Source organism: Melanerpes formicivorus, unplaced genomic scaffold, assembly GCF_026170545.1.
Source record: "Melanerpes formicivorus ecotype bairdi unplaced genomic scaffold, bMelFor1.0.p_v2 SCAF_37, whole genome shotgun sequence".
NCBI classification, from domain to species: domain Eukaryota; kingdom Metazoa; phylum Chordata; class Aves; order Piciformes; family Picidae; genus Melanerpes; species Melanerpes formicivorus.
This window is the reverse complement of record NW_027142389.1, coordinates 3,311,537-3,327,867: the sequence shown is the minus strand read 5'-3', so window position 1 is coordinate 3,327,867 and position 16,331 is coordinate 3,311,537. Positions and strand designations below refer to the sequence as shown.

At 52.6% G+C, this 16,331-nt stretch overlaps 1 protein-coding gene across 5 annotated transcripts in view; it reads right to left on the bottom strand.

Moving 5' to 3' along the window:
* Window positions 1–16,331, bottom strand: part of EDA (ectodysplasin A) — a 90,229-nt gene that overhangs the window by 9,020 nt on the left and 64,878 nt on the right. For all 5 annotated transcript variants that reach the window (XM_068157611.1, XM_068157610.1, XM_068157608.1 and 2 more), the window contains exons 3-4: window positions 5,201–5,230; window positions 579–758 (exon numbers count right to left, since the gene is read on the bottom strand). In XM_068157611.1, coding sequence (XP_068013712.1) covers window positions 579–758; window positions 5,201–5,230 — 210 coding nt within the window. The remainder of the gene's footprint in view (window positions 1–578; window positions 759–5,200; window positions 5,231–16,331) is intronic.

The window sequence follows — 16,331 nt, the reverse complement described above, 5'->3', positions numbered from 1 at the left end:
AACAATAGGGAAAAGGAAACCAAGAACTGCAAGAGAAACTCCTGGGTCCCTCTGGTTGGTCCTGGAGGGGAGCTGCCTGGGTTCATGTGGCTCCTGGGCACACTCAGAGGCTCTGCCAGGCACAAGCCTTCCCTGTATGGATGCCAAGCTTTGCATCAGCTGAAGAAGAACTGACACAAAGACCAAGCCAGCAGGGGAAAGAAACATCTTGCACCCAGTTTGCACCCACAGACTTAAGCCACTGGCTGACTTCAGTGGGAGGTTTAAAAGAAGCTGAGGCTCTGCAGGTCTTGCCTGCTCCTTCTCTGCATCCTCTTCCCCAGACCACTCCCAAGCCACAGCTGCTGGGCTACCAAAGGGCTGCAGAGATTCTGCTGCTCCTCTCATCTCCACCAGGGTGCCAGGATGAGCCCAGGAGCACCCAAGCCCTCTGCGAGGATGTTGCACCCTCGCTTTTGGACCCTTCCTTGCCCTCAGATGGAAACCTGGAGCTTATTTCTTGCTTTGTGACTCTGAGGCATCTTCTGCACCCTGATGATGTGCAAAGGCTCTCAGCAGAGAAGGAGACAAATAGTTACCTGAGGGGCCCTGCAGCCCAGGTGGTCCCTGAGGGCCCGGTGGGCCAGGGGGGCCGGGTGGTCCCATGACAGTTGTGCCAGGAATCCCCGGGATGCCAGGAATGCCAGGGGGACCCTGGGGCCCAGGAGGGCCTGGTGGCCCTTGGGGACCATTGGGCCCTGGAGGACCAGCCTTCTTACCTGCAAAACAGAAGATCAAACGTTAGCTTCTCCATACTCTGACTATGAGAGGGTGTTTTCCCTACAGGAAAGCTCTAGGAACAAGGGAAGCAGAAGCTGAGTGCTGGCTGGAGGGCAGGAGAAGGTCTCAGAGCTCTGCATTGTGAGGACAACGCTGCCAGCAGGGCAGAAGCAGATCACCACCTCCCAGGCTCCTTCCAGCATTAAGTAAATACATTTCAGTGGGGCAGAAGGACTCTGCCAGGCCTCCTAAGACAGGGAGGCTCAGATGGTCTCTGCCTCAGAGCTCTGGCCTGGCAGCTCTGCTCTTGGCACAGGGCTGGGAGCTCCTGCAACCCTCCAAGGCAGAGTGCCTGAGAGCTGGCAGCACCTCGGTGGCAAGGTTAGGATGCTTCCATTGCCCTGCAGCATGAGAGGTCGAGGTGCCTCACTCTGCAGTTGCTCCATTTGCTGTTTGACTGGGGTGTGAATGGTGAGCAGGCAGAGGCTTTTCCACCTGCTGTATACAGTGCCCACGGCTGGATCTCCTGGCTGAAGGACAGAGGTGCCTCCAGAGGGCAGTTCAGAGCTTAACTGCAGCTCCTTCCCACCAGCTCCTGAGCGCCCAGGGCCAGGCAGGAGGCATCCATAGCTCCGTGGTGAGATAAGGATGCACCTCACACACACAAAGAAACGGCACAGTGCCTCCAAAGAGCTCAGTGTGCAGGTGGGGATTTGGATGGAGGGGCAAGGCGAGGACTAACCCAACCAGGAGGATGAAGGAGCTGCAGAACTGCCACCACCCTCAAACACACTCCCCCACAGGGTGAGAAACAGCACAGCCAGGTGAGGAAACCCTCACCAGGCATCCACAGAGCAGAGTGCAGGCAGGTCTGCAGGGAAAGCCTGACCTGTGCTCTCCTGGTTTTCCAGCCCCCCCCGCCAGAAATCGAGTTCTTTGGAGGGAGTTTCGAACATGCAGCTTTGAAACCACTTTTATGCCACAGGGCTCTATTGACACAGCCAAATTGCTTCAATTGCTGAAGCAACACCCTCTGTAGGACAGAATTAAATGCTTTCCTAGATGACAGCAGCAGTTAGGATGTGAAATAATGGGCCCTGGGATGGTTTATGAGTGTATTTATATATTTGTTTCCCTGCTGAACATCCATCTTGGGCATGGAACAAAACTACAAGAGAAACAACAACAACAACAACAACAAAACCCCATTCATTTCAGTCAGCAGAGAAGTGGAGATCTCCACTTGGCCCCTGGCATGTGGAAACCAGTGCAGGACAATGGTGTGCTTTAGTCTCCATATGCAGAGAACAAAGTTAAACCGAGGATGGGTGATTAAAGTAACACAGGGATCCCAGGAGGGCAGCACAGAGCTTAAGGGGAGGAATAATTCACAGCAGCCTTTCTGCCCAGATGAGCAGCCAAAGCCTCCAGAGCTGGCAGCAAGCCAGCCTGCCTCTAATCCAGCAGTGCTCCTCCTCCTCCTCCTCAGGAGAGGGAGATGCTTTGGAAGCTCTCACCTTGCACCAAGCCCCTCACCTATTTCCCCTGGAGCACACTGAGTGAATTCCTCTCGTTCCCACCCGCTCCCGTCGAGGCCATCCCGGGGACCGATCCCACGCAGCACGTCAGGAATCTGGCTGCTGTCACTCCCTGCTCTCCTTCCCAAGAGGGACACCCACTCCAGCTGGTTTAACTCATCTGCCCCAGAAATCTGTCTGCTACCAAATCAGCTGCTGCTGCTGCTGCTGCTTCAGCAGGGAAAGTGCTGCACAGACCTCCAGAGCCACGCAGGGACGCTTCTTTCCCCTGCGTTACTCCTTCAAGCAGCTGCAGCTGCATCTCTGCACGGGTGGGACCTCCTTTCACAAAGTCCCAAGGCTAGAACCCAGATGTTCAGTGAGCACAAAGCTCTTGATTCATCTTCCAACCCAGGGGACTCCAGCACCAGCAGCTCCCCAGGGAGGGTCTCCGGCACCCAGGTCTCACTGTGCCACATCTCCAGCTGCATCCACCCGCAGAAGGCAGGCTCCAGAGCTCAAAGCAGATAGGACCAGCAGCTCCTCACAGACAGGTGGGGGTTGGAAGGGACACCTGGAGATCATCCTGCTAAAGCAGGGTCACCCACAGCAGCTTGCCCAGGTCCACAATGTCCAGGCAGGTTTCAAATCTCCAGAGAAGAAGACTCCACAGCCTCTCTGGGCAGCCTGCTCCAGGGCTGCTCCAGCACCCTCACAGGTAAGACTTTTTCCCCCCCTCATCTCCAGACAGACCTTCCTGTGTTGCATTCTGTGCCCACTGCCCCTTGTCCTGTTGCTGGGCACCACTGAACACGTTCTGGCCTCATCCTCTTGTCCCCTACCCTTTAGCTATTGATCAGCTCTCCTCTCGGGCTGCTCTTCTCCAGGCTGAACAGCCCCAGGGCCCTCAGCTTTGTGTCATCAGAGGGATGCTGCAGTCTCCCTCCACCACCACTCACCAGGCAATAAGCTCTAACTCTGAAAAATACCATAACATTAAACTATTTTATACAGCTGTATGCAATCCAGCTCTGTGAGGTCCCCCTGCTACTGCACAACTGCTGCCACCACCACAGCCATCATTTGTTATTACTTGGGCTGATTTAACACAGGGGTTAGGGTTCCAGAGCTTTCCTGGGACAAGCTTCTCCCACAGCAAATGCTGTGCTGCTTCTGAGGGCAAACATAGATCACAGGAGGATTCAGAGCAATTTGGTGTGCTAGGAAAGTGGCAAAGAGCTTGGCTGCTTCTGCCTGCTGCAGGTCGTGAATGCCGGGCTGGAGCCCAGGCCATGCACAGGCAGGCAGGTCTGAAGGCACACAGCAAAGTGCTGCACAGCTGATTCATTTTGTTTGTTAACTGAATGCACATTAAGTGCCACAGGTAGTAAGCAGAGAGCTGGCACTGCACCAGTCAGTGCTTTGCCTCACAGGCCTGGCCACGAGCTGCTGGCCTCCAGCACTTCAGTATGCTGAGCTGCTCAGGCTTCAGAGGCAGCATCACCCCGAGCTGACCACAGCTTCTGCACCTCCCACAAGCCACAACCCTCTGGGAGCCTGCACTGCAGCTTTGGAAACCTGCACAGAAGGGTTTTGATGGTTACAAGCACAAGTGTGGAATTGTGAAATGGGTTTGGTGGGTTTATTAGAATAAACCTTTATTAGAATAAACCAAACCAGGTTGGAAGAGACCTTCAAGATCATCGTGTCCAACCCCTCAACCAATCCAACCCACCCAAACAGCTAACCCATGGCACCAAGCACCCCAGCAAGTCTCCTTCTGAACACCTTCAATGTTTAGAACCATCCCCCCTTGTCCCATCACAGCAGGCCCTGCTGAAAACTCTGTCCCCAGATTTCTTATCACCTCCTTTAAGCACTGAAAGGCCACCAGAAGGTCTCCCTGAAGCCTCTTCTCCAGGCTGAACAACCCCAACTCTCTCAGCCTGGCCTTACAGCAGAGGGCATCCAGCCCCTGGATCCTTTCTGTGGCCTCCTCTGGTCCCACTCCATGTCTCTGCTGTGCTGAGGATCCCAGATCTGGACCCAGCACTGCAGGTGAGGTCTCAGCAGAGTGGAGCAGCTGGGCAGAATCCCCTCCCTCGACCTGATGACCACACTGCTGGGGATGCAGCCCAGGAGATGGCTGACTTCTGGGCTGTGATTGGGGTGGAGTGACCCTTTGACGTGCTCAAGCTCCAGGTGCCTCACTGGAAGTGATCTCCAGGAGTCCTGAACAAACCTCAGACAGCCCATGGGAACCTGGGGCTGCCTCCTGAACACCTCAAGCCACAACAATTCATCTTTAACCCCAAAACAACAATTAGCCTTTGGCAAACAGCTTGAGGAGCATCAGCAAGTCAGCCCAAATCCCTGTGGGCTGCCACACAAAGGAACCCTTCTGAGCAGAAGGGAGGTGCAGAGCATTATCTGCACTGCCTTTGGGGGGTCTGAAGGAGGCATCCACCTGCCTGGCAAACAGCAAGCAGCTCCTGACAGCTGCTACAGGACCCAGATCCACTCAACTCTTTCATATGGAGCACCCTCAGAATTACTTCTAGAGAAGGTAATTCACTTCCTTTAGCTTTTCAGGACTGCTGTAAGAGTGCCCATGGCTCATGCAGTCTTGCCATGGCACTGTGGCAGTCCACGGTCCTTGTTGTGGGACCAGGCACTGCATCAGTCCCTGCTCTTCCAGGAGGTATTCAGAAAAGGCTTGGATGTGGCACTTGGAGCCATGGTTTGGTTGTCAGGAGGTGTCAGGTATTAGGTAACAGGTTGGACTTGATGATCTCTGAGGTCTTTTCCAGCCTGGTTGATGCTGTGAGAGGAAACCTGTCATTGGTTTCTCCCTCCTGCTGGCTAAAGAGAATTCAGAGCCAGGCACCACAGACACAGCCAGTGAAATGAAAGGTCAAACTTACCCTTCTTCTTGTTTTTCACTGAGCTTGGACCTGGAAAGAAAAGAAAGAAAAGCAGTGAAATGTAGAGATCAGCTCAGGAAATCCTCACTGCCACCAACAGCCACTGACCCAGAGGGTCCCACCCCAGAGCTGGATCACAACTGCTAAACCAAAGCTGTGGAGTCTGCTGTTTCCCACCAACAGCCACTGTGAAGATGCAGAAGACATTACAAGGACCCAGACCTGCTTCCCCCTCTCTCAAACAAGCAACCCATGGCTGGTGCAACACAAGTGAGTGAGTCTCCAGCAGGACATCTCTCCGTAATGCAAAGATGAGTTAGACCTGGCTTGTGGCCAGCAGCAAAGCTCAGCTGACAGATACTCTTCAACCCTGGGCCTAGCTTTCCTCTCAGACACCAGCTTAGCTGAGCTCTGCTGAACATTTGCTTCCAACTGAGCTGGTCTGGCAAAGTTAATGTTGGGGGTGGGGGGTGTGTGTAAATTTCAACCCACCACAACTGCCCAGAGCTTTGCCTAAGCAACCATCAGCTCAAGTCCCCATCAGACCTACAGCCCAGAGCTTTGCCTAAGCAACCATCAGCTCAAGTCCCCATCAGACCTACAGCCCAGAGCTTTGCCTGAACAACCATCAGCTCAAGTCCCCATCAGACCTACAGCCCAGAGCTGTGCCTAAGCAACCATCAGCTCAAGTCCCCATCAGACCTACAGCCCAGAGCTTTGCCTAAGCAACCATCAGCTCAAGTCCCCATCAGACCTACAGCCCAGAGCTTTGCCTGAACAACCATCAGCTCAAGTCCCCATCAGACCTACAGCCCAGAGCTTTGCCTGAACAACCATCAGCTCAAGTCCCCATGAAACCTACGGCCCAGAGCTTTGCCTAGATAGTGTGACTGCTCTGAGCTGAGAGCAGTGACCTCAGCCTGAGGGAGCTGGGGTTGTTCAGCCTGCAGAAGAGAAGGCTCCAGGGAGACTAACAGCAGCCTGCCAGTACCTGAAGGGGGCTACAAGAAGGCTGCAGAGGGACTGCTTGCAAAGGCCTGCAGGGATAGGATGAGGGACAGTGGCTTGAAATAAGAGAAGAGCAGATTTAGATTGGAAGTTAGGAACTAGTTCTGCACTGTGGGGGTGGTGCAACACTGCAACAGGTTGCCCAGGGTGGTAGTTGAGGCCCCATCCTTGGAGACGTTCAAGGTGAGGCTTGAGAAGGCTGTGAGCAACCTGCTCTGGGGGAGGATGTCCCTGCTGAGTGCAGTGGGGGTTGGACTGGATGAGCTTTGGAGGTGCCTTCCAAGCCAGACCACTCTGTGGCTCTATTTAGGAGCCAAGTTGTTTGAAAATAATAACCAAACACTACACCAAAACAAAAGCAAAGGCTGAGCAGGAACTGAGTTATTTAAACAATGGGGATGGGAGCCTCCCTAGCAAGAAATGGAAATATTTACAGCAAAGCTGAGAAGCTGCATGACCTCCTGAGCAGAAGCTGGAGTGTCAAACACTTTCTGCTGCTTCCTCAGAGATTAATCATGGATGGGAACAAGCTGCAAAAAAAAATCCCCACAGTCCTTTGCTCTTCATCACTGAGAGCCCTCTAAAACCTGGGTTTAAACACACATCAGAGACTAAAATCACCTGTAAGGGAGAGATGCTTGTAATGAGGCTGCCTTGAGCCTGCAGTGGCAGAGAAAGAGAAATGACCAATTAGGACAGAGGTGCCAGGCTCCCATGGCTCATGAGAGGCAAGATGAGAGAAGGAGCACAGAAATACTCAGCAACCTCACAGGAGCCTTTTCAGCAGCAATATTCATTTGCCTCCCTCCTGCTCTTGGGCCATGGGGAAATGATGGTGTGGCCTCCTTTATTATTTCTGCTAATTCACCATTTCTGCACCAATCCATTTGTTCACACTATCAAAGCATGCACATGGCACAGCATGGAGGTTTCAGTCTCCCTGCCTCACTACAGAGCAACACCAAAGCCAACCCACCAGATCCTCTCCCCTCTGCTCTGCTGAGCCCCCACCTGCAGTGCTGGGTCCAGCTCTGGAGTCCTCAGCACAGCAGAGACATGGAGCTGTTGCAGCAGGGCCAGGGTGGTTGGTCTTGGGTCTCCTCCTTTGCAGGAAGTTTCCTTCCACTGTGTGACAATGTTTTGCAGACTACCTGGCATGGTCTCTTCTGCATGACAAAACCACTGACCTCATCCTGCCTCCACAACCAATACAACAGGAACCAGCAGGAGACAAAGAGATCCTTCCCAGAGGATGCCTTTGGGTCACTCTCCACTGAGTGTGCTTCTCTCCACACAACCACAGAATGGGCTGGGCTGGAAGGGACCTCCTTAAGTCATCCAGTCAAACCCCCTCTGCAGGTAGCAAGGGCACCCTCAACTGGATCAGGTTGCCCAGAGCCCTGAAGGGAGGTTGTAGCCAGGTAGCCAGCACCAGAACAAGAGGACACAGTCTCACTGACACAGTGGCCAGCAGGAGCAGGGAGGTCATTCTGCCCCTGTACACTGCACTGGTTAGGCCACACCTCGAGTCCTGTGTCCAGTTCTGGGCCCCTCAGTTTAGGAAGGAGGTTGACTTGCTGGAACGAGTCCAGAGAAGGGCAACAAAGTTGGTGAGGGGTTTGGAACACAGCCCTATGAGGAGAGGCTGAGGGAGCTGGGGTTGCTTAGCCTGGAGAAGAGGAGGCTCAGGGAAGACCTTCTTGCTCTCTACAACTACCTGAAGGAAGGTTGCAGCCAGGAGGGGGTTGGTCTCTTCTCCCAGGCAAGCAGCACCAGAACAAGAGGACACAGTCTCAAGCTGCACCAGGGGAGGTTTAGGCTGGATGTTAGGAAGAAGTTCTTCCCAGACAGAGAGATTGGCCACTGGAATGTGCTGCCCAGGGAGGTGGTGGAGTCACCATCACTGGAGGTGTTTAGGAAGAGCCTGGCTGGGGTGCTTGGTGCCATGGTTTAGTTGCTCAGATGGTGCTGGGCGATAGGTTGGACTCGATGGTCTCGAAGGTCTTTTCCAACCTGGTTGATTCTATCCTATCTAATCCTAAGTGCCACATCCAATCCCTTTCTGAACACCTCCAGGGATGGTGACTCCCCCAGCTGGCTGGGCAGCCCATTCCAATGGCCTTTTCCAACCTGACTGTTGGTGTTTCAGAGGGAGAGGCGATCGCACCGGCGACCTCCAGCCGGTTACGAACAAAACCCAGCGGAGGAGGAGAAAAACAACCAACCAACCCCCCCCAAAATGGTTTGAGGGCCACAATTTAAATAACAACAATATATATATATATAAAAAAAAATGAATCCTAGGGCAGCACAATGCTGTGCCTGTGTCTCTTCAGAGCTGGGAGTCACGAGAGTTTATTTCATGTTCCATATATCACACCCCCAGCCCTATAACCAGAGTGAAAGTACAAATAGCTGCGGCCAGCCAAACACATTGCAGCTGGATGGAACCAATTAGCTTCAAAGATGAATGGGGGGAATGAGAACCACATGCAATGTCAATGTTCACAGTCTATATTACAACACACCCATCTGTTCCAGGCACGGCAGAGAGAGATGTTAAGGGCTCTGCAAGTGAATCTTTCGACAGACACAGAAATACTTCTGACACGGGGGGGGAAAAAACCCCAACCGACAACCGCCACCAAGCGCAGCCTCAGCGAGCCCTGGGAGCTGCTCAGCCTCTGGGCTTTGCAGCTGCTCCTCTCTCACTTGGAGGGGGTGGATAATTGAATTGTAGGGTTTCACTGGAAAGGTTTGTCCCAGCCAGCAAGAGGGAATTCTTCCTCCTTTCCCCCCCCTCCTCAAACACTCATAGTATCACAGTATCAGTCAGGGTTGGAAGGGACCACAAGGATCAGCCAGCTCCAACCCCCCTGCCATGGGCAGGGACACCCCACACCAGATCAGGCTGGCCAGAGCCTCATCCAGCCTGGGCTTAAACACCTCCAGGGATGGGGCCTCAACCACCTCCTCAGCTCTTTCTCCGGGTGACAGAGGTGACAAAGAGCTTAGGGGGTTTGGGGAGAGTGCCACCAAAGGAAAGGATCAAGGGCAGGTTTAGGCTGGATGTTAGGGAGAAATTCTTCACAGAAAGAGTGATTGGCCACTGGAATGTGCTGCCCAGGGAGGTGGTGGAGTCACCAGCACTGGAGGTAATAGAATAATAATAGAATAATAAACCAGGTTGGAAGAGACCTTCAAGATCATCGTGTCCAACCCATCAACCAATCCAACCCACCCAAACAGCTAACCCATGGCACCAAGCACCCCAGCAAGTCTCCTCCTGAACACCTCCAGTGATGGTGACTCCACCACCTCCCCAGGCAGCACATTCCAATGGGCAATCACTCTCTCTGTATAGAACTTCTTCCTAACATCCAACCTGAACCTCCCCTGCCTGGATGGGGTGCTTGGTGCCATGGTTTAGTTGATCAGATGGTGTTGGGTGTTAGGTTGGACTCCATGATCTCAAAGGTCTTTTCCAACCTGGCTCATTCTGTGTTCTATTCTGTAATATCAAACCCCTGCTCCCCAGGAGGGCTGGGGAGGGACTGCTTAGAATCATAGAATTGTCTTGGTTGGAAAAGACCTCCAAGATCATCCAGTCCAGCCACTGACCCAACACCACCATGGCCATCAAACCATGTCCCCAAGTGGCATGGCTGCACCTTTCTTGAACACCTCCAGGGATGGTGACTCCACCACCTCCCTGTGTAACCTCTTCCAAAGCCTGACCACTCTTTCCAGGAAGAAAGTTTTCCTAATCTCCAATCTCAACTTCCCCAGCACAATTTCAGGCCATCTTCTCTTGCTCTGGCACCTGATGCTAGGGAGAAGAGACCAATCTCCACCTCACTCCAACCTCTTTTCAGGGAGCTGTAGAGAGTAATGAAGTCTCTCCTTAGCCTCCCCTTCTCCAGACTAAACAACCCCAGCTCCCACAGCCACTCCTCACAAGACTTGTGCTCTAGACCCTTCACCAGCTTGAGTGTCCTCCTCTGGACTTGCTCTAACATCTCAATGTCCTCATTGGAGTGAGGGGCCCAAAACCTAACCCAGTATTCAAAGTGTGGCCTCAGCAGTGCTGAGTGCAGGGGCATGATCACTGCCCTAGAAGGACCTGCAGTGAGAGGCTGAGGGGCAATGGTTTGGAACTGGAGGAGGAGAGGTTTAGGTTGGACATCAGGAAGAAGCTCTGCATGATGAGAGTGGTGAGGCACTGGAGCAGGCTGCCCAGGGATGTGGTTGAGGCCCCATCCCTGGAGACATTCAAGATCAGACTCAATGTGGCCCTGGGCAGCCTGATCTGGTTGGAGATGTCCCTGCTGACTGCAGGGGGGGTGGACAAGATGACCTTGGAGGGTCCCTTCCAGCCCAATGCAATCCCTTGGTATGAAAGGTGCTGAGGTTCAAGACTTGAAAACTTCACTTGATGTCATTGTCCCAAGCTGGACATGCAGAGAAGAGAATTCTTGCTGCCATGCTCTGCTGAGCCACACACCAACATTTATGCAACAAAGCTCAATAAGGCTTAGGTGGTTGGCCACCTATGACCTACTGCTTGGCTGTTAGTTGATGGAGCAGGTTAAATGCCTACATTAGGCAAATGCAAGTCTTTCATAGTCCTCTCCTGCTGTTTAGTACCTTCATCAATGATATAGACTGTGGGAGCAAGTGCACCCTCAGCAAGTTTGCAGGAGACAACAAGCTAAGTGGTGCAGTTGATAAGCCAGAGGGATGGGATGCCATCCAGAGGGACCTGGAGAGGTGGGCCCAGGTGTACCTCATGACATCCCACAAGGCCAAGTGCAAGGTCCTGCACATAGGCTGGGACAATCCATATCATCAGTACAGGCTGAGAGATGATGTGCAAAAGGACTTAGGGGTAGTGGCTGACAAAAAGCTGGCCATGAGCTGGACACTTGCAGCCCAGAAGGGAGATTGCACCCTGGGCTGCACCCAAAGCAGCATGGCCAGCCCTTGAGACCCATGAGGGCTCCCAAACTGGACACAGCACTCAAGGTATGGCCTCAGCAGTGCTGAGCCCAGGGAGACAGCCACTTCCCTGGTCCCTGCTGGGCACACCACTCCTGATGCAGGCCAGGATGCCATGGCATACCAGAAAGAGCAGCAAGCTGTGAGGGAAAAGCACAGAGAGTAAGAGACAGCCACAACAAAAAAAGCCCAAGCAAAAGGAAAGAGCTATGCTGGAAGCCTTCTGCCTGCAGAGCCATCCAGCTGGGCAGCAGCAAGGGGAAGCCTCCAAGCAATGCCAAGCCACTTCCAGCAGAAAGCACTGTGGCCATGGGTCTCAGCAACGAGCCAGCTGAGATGTGAGTTTCCCACTGAAGCTGCAGAAAGGATTTGCACTAGATGAGTTTCTGTGCTGTAAAAAGAGCGCAGCTGTGGCCCAGCAAGCAGCAGAAGACATCTAACCATGCTTCAGGGAGCAGGTTCTAGCCCCCAGCTCCTGGCAGCCCCACCATCTGCTGGATCACTTCCAAGCACTTCAGAAAAGACCAAAAAAAAACCAACCCCAAAACCCCAACAACAACAACAACAAAAACCCTTCCCCAACCAAACCAGATGGTGATGCAACTCAAGGATATTACATCTGACATGTTTTCTCTCATAAAGATTGATAGAGTTTACTTTCTCCCCCCCCCCCCCCTCCTTCCCTGGTTTGTCTTTCTGCACACCACACACTGCTGTGATTTACTATAAATACAAAAGGAGAAGGGAGGGAGGAAAAAAAAAGATACATCTATCAAAACCTTCTCCAGGACATCTGCTGATATAAATAGGAGATGAAAAAACCCAGCCCCCAAGCCCTGGGTTCACTTCTTAGTCCTGTGTGGGGATTAACAAGGCATAGTTTAAATTCCTGCCAAACAGTTCAAACTGGGTTTAGTGAGGGGAGCAGAGCCTTGCAATGATGGTGAGTTTGGTTTTGTCCCTCTCAAGCCTACAAGAGGCTGACCACCCCAGAAATCAAACAGGGGAGCAGCACCCAGGGAGGCTGCTCGAAAGCTCAGCTGCCAAGAGCAGAGTCAACAACTTCCAGTGTCTGAAGGGGGCTACAAGAAGGCTGGGGAGGGACTGCTCAGGATCTCAGGCAGTGATAGGACTAGGGGGGATGGAATGAAGCTGGAGGTGGGGAGATTCAGGCTGGAGGTGAGGAGGAAGTTCTTCACCATGAGAGTGGTGAAGCCCTGGAATGGGTTGTCCAGGGAGGTGGTTGGGGCCCTGTCCCTGGAGGTGTTTAAGCCCAGGCTGGATGAGGCTCTGGCCAGCCTGATCTAGTGTGGGGTGTCCCTGCCCATGGCAGGGGGGTTGGAGCTGGCTGATCCTTGAGGTCCCTTCCAACCCTGACTGATTCTATGACTTCCATGACCACATCCTCGTGGTGCCTACACGCGGCTCAGAACAAAGACATCTACTGAGGAGCAGCCCTGTGGAGAAGGACTTGGCAGTGCTGGTGAGTGAAAAGCTGGAGAGTCCCCAGCAGTGTGCACTCCCAGCCCAGAAGCCAACCATCTCCTGGGCTGCATCCCTAGCAGTGTGGGCAGCAGGACAAGGGAGGGCATTCTGCACCACTGCTTTACTGAGACCCTACCTGCAGCTCCCATGGCTCATGAGAGGCAAGACGAGAGAAGGAGCACAGAAATACTCAGCAACCTCACAGGAGCCTTTTCAACAGCAATATTCATTTGCCTCCCTCATGCTCTTGGGCCATGGGGAAATGATGGTGTGGCCTCCTTTATTATTTCTGCTAATTCACCATTTCTGCACCAATCCATTTGTTCACACTATCAAAGCATGCACATAGCACAGCATGGAGGTTTGAACTATCAATATCAGTCTCCCTGTCTCACTACAGAGCAACACCAAAGCCAACCCACCAGTTCCTCTCCCCTCTGCTCCACTCTGCTGAGACCCCACCTGCAGTGCTGGGTCCAGCTCTGGAGTCCTCAGCACAGCAGAGACATGGAGCTGTTGGAGTGGGTCCAGAGGAGGCCACAGCAATGATGTGAGGACAGATGAAAGTGTTGGGGTTGTTCAGCCTGGAGAAGGCTCCAGGGAAGACCTTAAAGCAGCCTTCTAGTACTTGGAGGGGAGCTACAAGAAAGCTGGGAAGGGACTTTTTGCAAGGGCTTGTAGTGATAGGATAAGAGGAAATGGATTGAAGCTTGAGGAGGGCAGATTTAGACTGGAGGTTAGGAAGAAATTCTGTACAGTGAGGCTGGTGAGACACTGGAAAAGGTTGCCCAGGGAGGCTGTGGATGCCTCTTCCCTGGAAGTGTTCATGGCCAGGCTGGATGAGCAAGCTGAGTCTAGTTGAGAGGCATCCCTGCCCATGGCAGGGGGGTTGGAACTAGATGGTGTTCAAGGTCCTTTCTAACCTAAACCATTCCCTGAATCTCTGAATCAATCAGTCCAGACCAGAAGGAACCATTATGCTGGTTAAGTATTAAAGCAGTCCTACTCATTAAGCCTCCCCTCAATGCCCTATCTCTGTTGGACCAATCCTACTGGTGGAAGGTGTAGAAAGAAGAGCTCAAGTGTTACTATGAGGAATCTACAGCCTTCTTTGATGCAAACTGTCCCAATAAATAGGATCAAACCCCTCCACTTGGGTCAGCCCCCCAAACCTCAGTGGCTCCCTGTAATGACATTTACATGGCCACGAGATACTTAAGGCTCTTCAAATAGTTTTAAGCTCGGTGTTATTAATGCCAGACCAGGCTGGAGCTGGGGAAAGAAGGATGTTAGCTCCCAAACACATGCTTAATCTAGAACATGTGGGGCTTGGGGGGAGGTTTGGAACCAATATGTTTTCAACATCTTCAGGAAATTTGGTGTATCCAGATGAAAGCTTCTTGGACCTGACTAAGGTATCAGTCAGCGATACAAATCCTGAAACAAGAGGATTTCCCCCACAGACTTTCCTGGAGAAGAAAGTGCTTCTTCAACAGGTCCAGAGAGGAAGGCTACAGCTCTTGGAGAGCAGCTCCCGAATACTGAGGAAACATGAGAGATCTGGATAACTCCAGAGAAGGGCAAGGAGGCTGGGGAGAGGGCTCCAGAACAAGTCCCACAAGGAGAGGCTGAGGGAGCTGGGGCTGTTTAGCCTGGAGAAGAGAAGGTTCAGGGGAGACCTTCTTGCTCTCTACAACTACCTGAGGAGAGGTTGTAGCCAGGAAGGGGTTGGTCTCTTCTCCCAGGCAACCAGCACCAGAACAAGAGGACACAGTCTCAAGCTATGCCAGGGGAGGTTTAAGCTGGATGCTAGGAAGAAATTCTTCCCAGCAAGAGAGCTTGGCCATTGGAATGTGCTGCCCAGGGAGGTGGTGGAGTCACCATCACTGGAGGTGTTCAAAAAGGGATTGGATGTGGCACTTGGTGCCATGGTTTAGTTGTTCAGGAGGTGTTGGGTGACAGGTTGGACTTGATGATCTTTGAGGTTTTTTCCAACCTTATTGATTCTATGAAGTATCCTGGAGGTGAAAGCCATTGTGCACTACTCGAAGCTTCTCACATGCCTTGCCAGAGTGGGTTTTTCATACACAGTATCACACTGGGCTGCCCAAGGGAGGTGGTGGAGTCCCCATCCCTGGAGGTGTTCAAGAGGGGATTGGATGTGGCACTTGGTGCCATGGTCTGGTCATGAGGTCTGTGGTGACAAGTTGGACTCGATGATCCTCGAGGTCTCTTCGAACCTTAGTGATCCTGTGATACACAGAATGCTCTGGGTTGGAAGGGGCCTCCAAAGCTCATCCAGCCCAAATTCCCTGCAGTCAGCAGGGACATCCTCCACTAGATCAGGTTACCCTGTTGAACCTCACCTTCAATATCTCCAGGGATGGGGCTCCAACCACCTCCCTGGGCAACCTGTTCCAGTGTTCCACTCCCCTCATGATAAAGAACTTGTTTTGGGGGGTGGGATGAGAAAGGGGGAGGTCTTCTGCTAAATGTGGAGGAAAGCTGCTGCCTGCAGTTACAGGCAGGATGGCTGAAGCCAAGGTGATGTCCTTGCCACAAGGCTGGTGCTGGTTTCAGAACACAGGGAGTCTGTTTTGTAACAGGATGGGGAGCTGACTGTTCAAAGTGGGACAAGGACAAAACAGCACTGCTTGAGACATGAGGATCATCTAGTTGAGGATGTCCCTGCTCACTGCAGGGAGGTTGGACTAGATGGCCTTTAAAGGTCCCTTCCAACCCAAACCATTCCATGGTTCTGTGGCTCTGTAAGGCCACTCCGTCTCTCCTCACTCACCATTGTTGTTTCTCTCTCTTCTTTTGTTTCCATTTGTTTGAAGCTCTTCAAAATTCAAGTGTGAACACAGCCACTCTGTCATCTTTTTTTTCTGGTTATATCTGCTACATGATGGCATCCCATTACCTCCCCTCCTTGTCCTTCACTTGACAGCACCTTCCTTCCACACCAAGCGTCCCTCCCTGGAGGCCACCCCAGCACGCTGCTCAGCCTCACTGCACCTAACCTCTGTGCGCAGCACGAACACAAGCCCTGCATTTCAGGAGGCTTTGTTTAGTGGCAGCCCTGTCATGTTCTGGAGTTATAAGCTGCTGAGTGCCCAAGACTGGCTTAGGGCCAATCTATAGCTGCCACTTCTGATTCCCCCACCCCTGTGCTGAGTGAAGCTGCCTAACGCTCAAAGGCAGTCTCCTCCAGCCCGAAAGATCAAGAAGACTTTGCAGCTCCTCTTGGCAGCCACTCTCTTGGCTACATCCACTTTTTGAGGCTATTCTTCATCTCTCTTACAGGCTTTACCCATGTCTCCATATGCCTGCAGGGGAAGTCTCACATGCTGAGGTCTGCTCTGACACTTCTGGAACACCATGCTGCTCGGCCAGAAGGGCTGAGAGGAGCCTGTGCCTCAACACCAAAGGCTGAGAGTCATTTCTCTTGTGGTGAGTTAGGTATGAGAGTGGCCTTCTGCTGCCTCACTGCTTTACTCCTCTGAACAATCTGTCAAAGGACAAGCCTACATCCATGTGTCATCCAGATGATCAGATGCTGCTCCAGGAGCTCCATGGATCAGTAGCCTGCTCCCTTCTCTGTTCCTCTGATCCTCTTAACACCAGACCCCAATTCAAG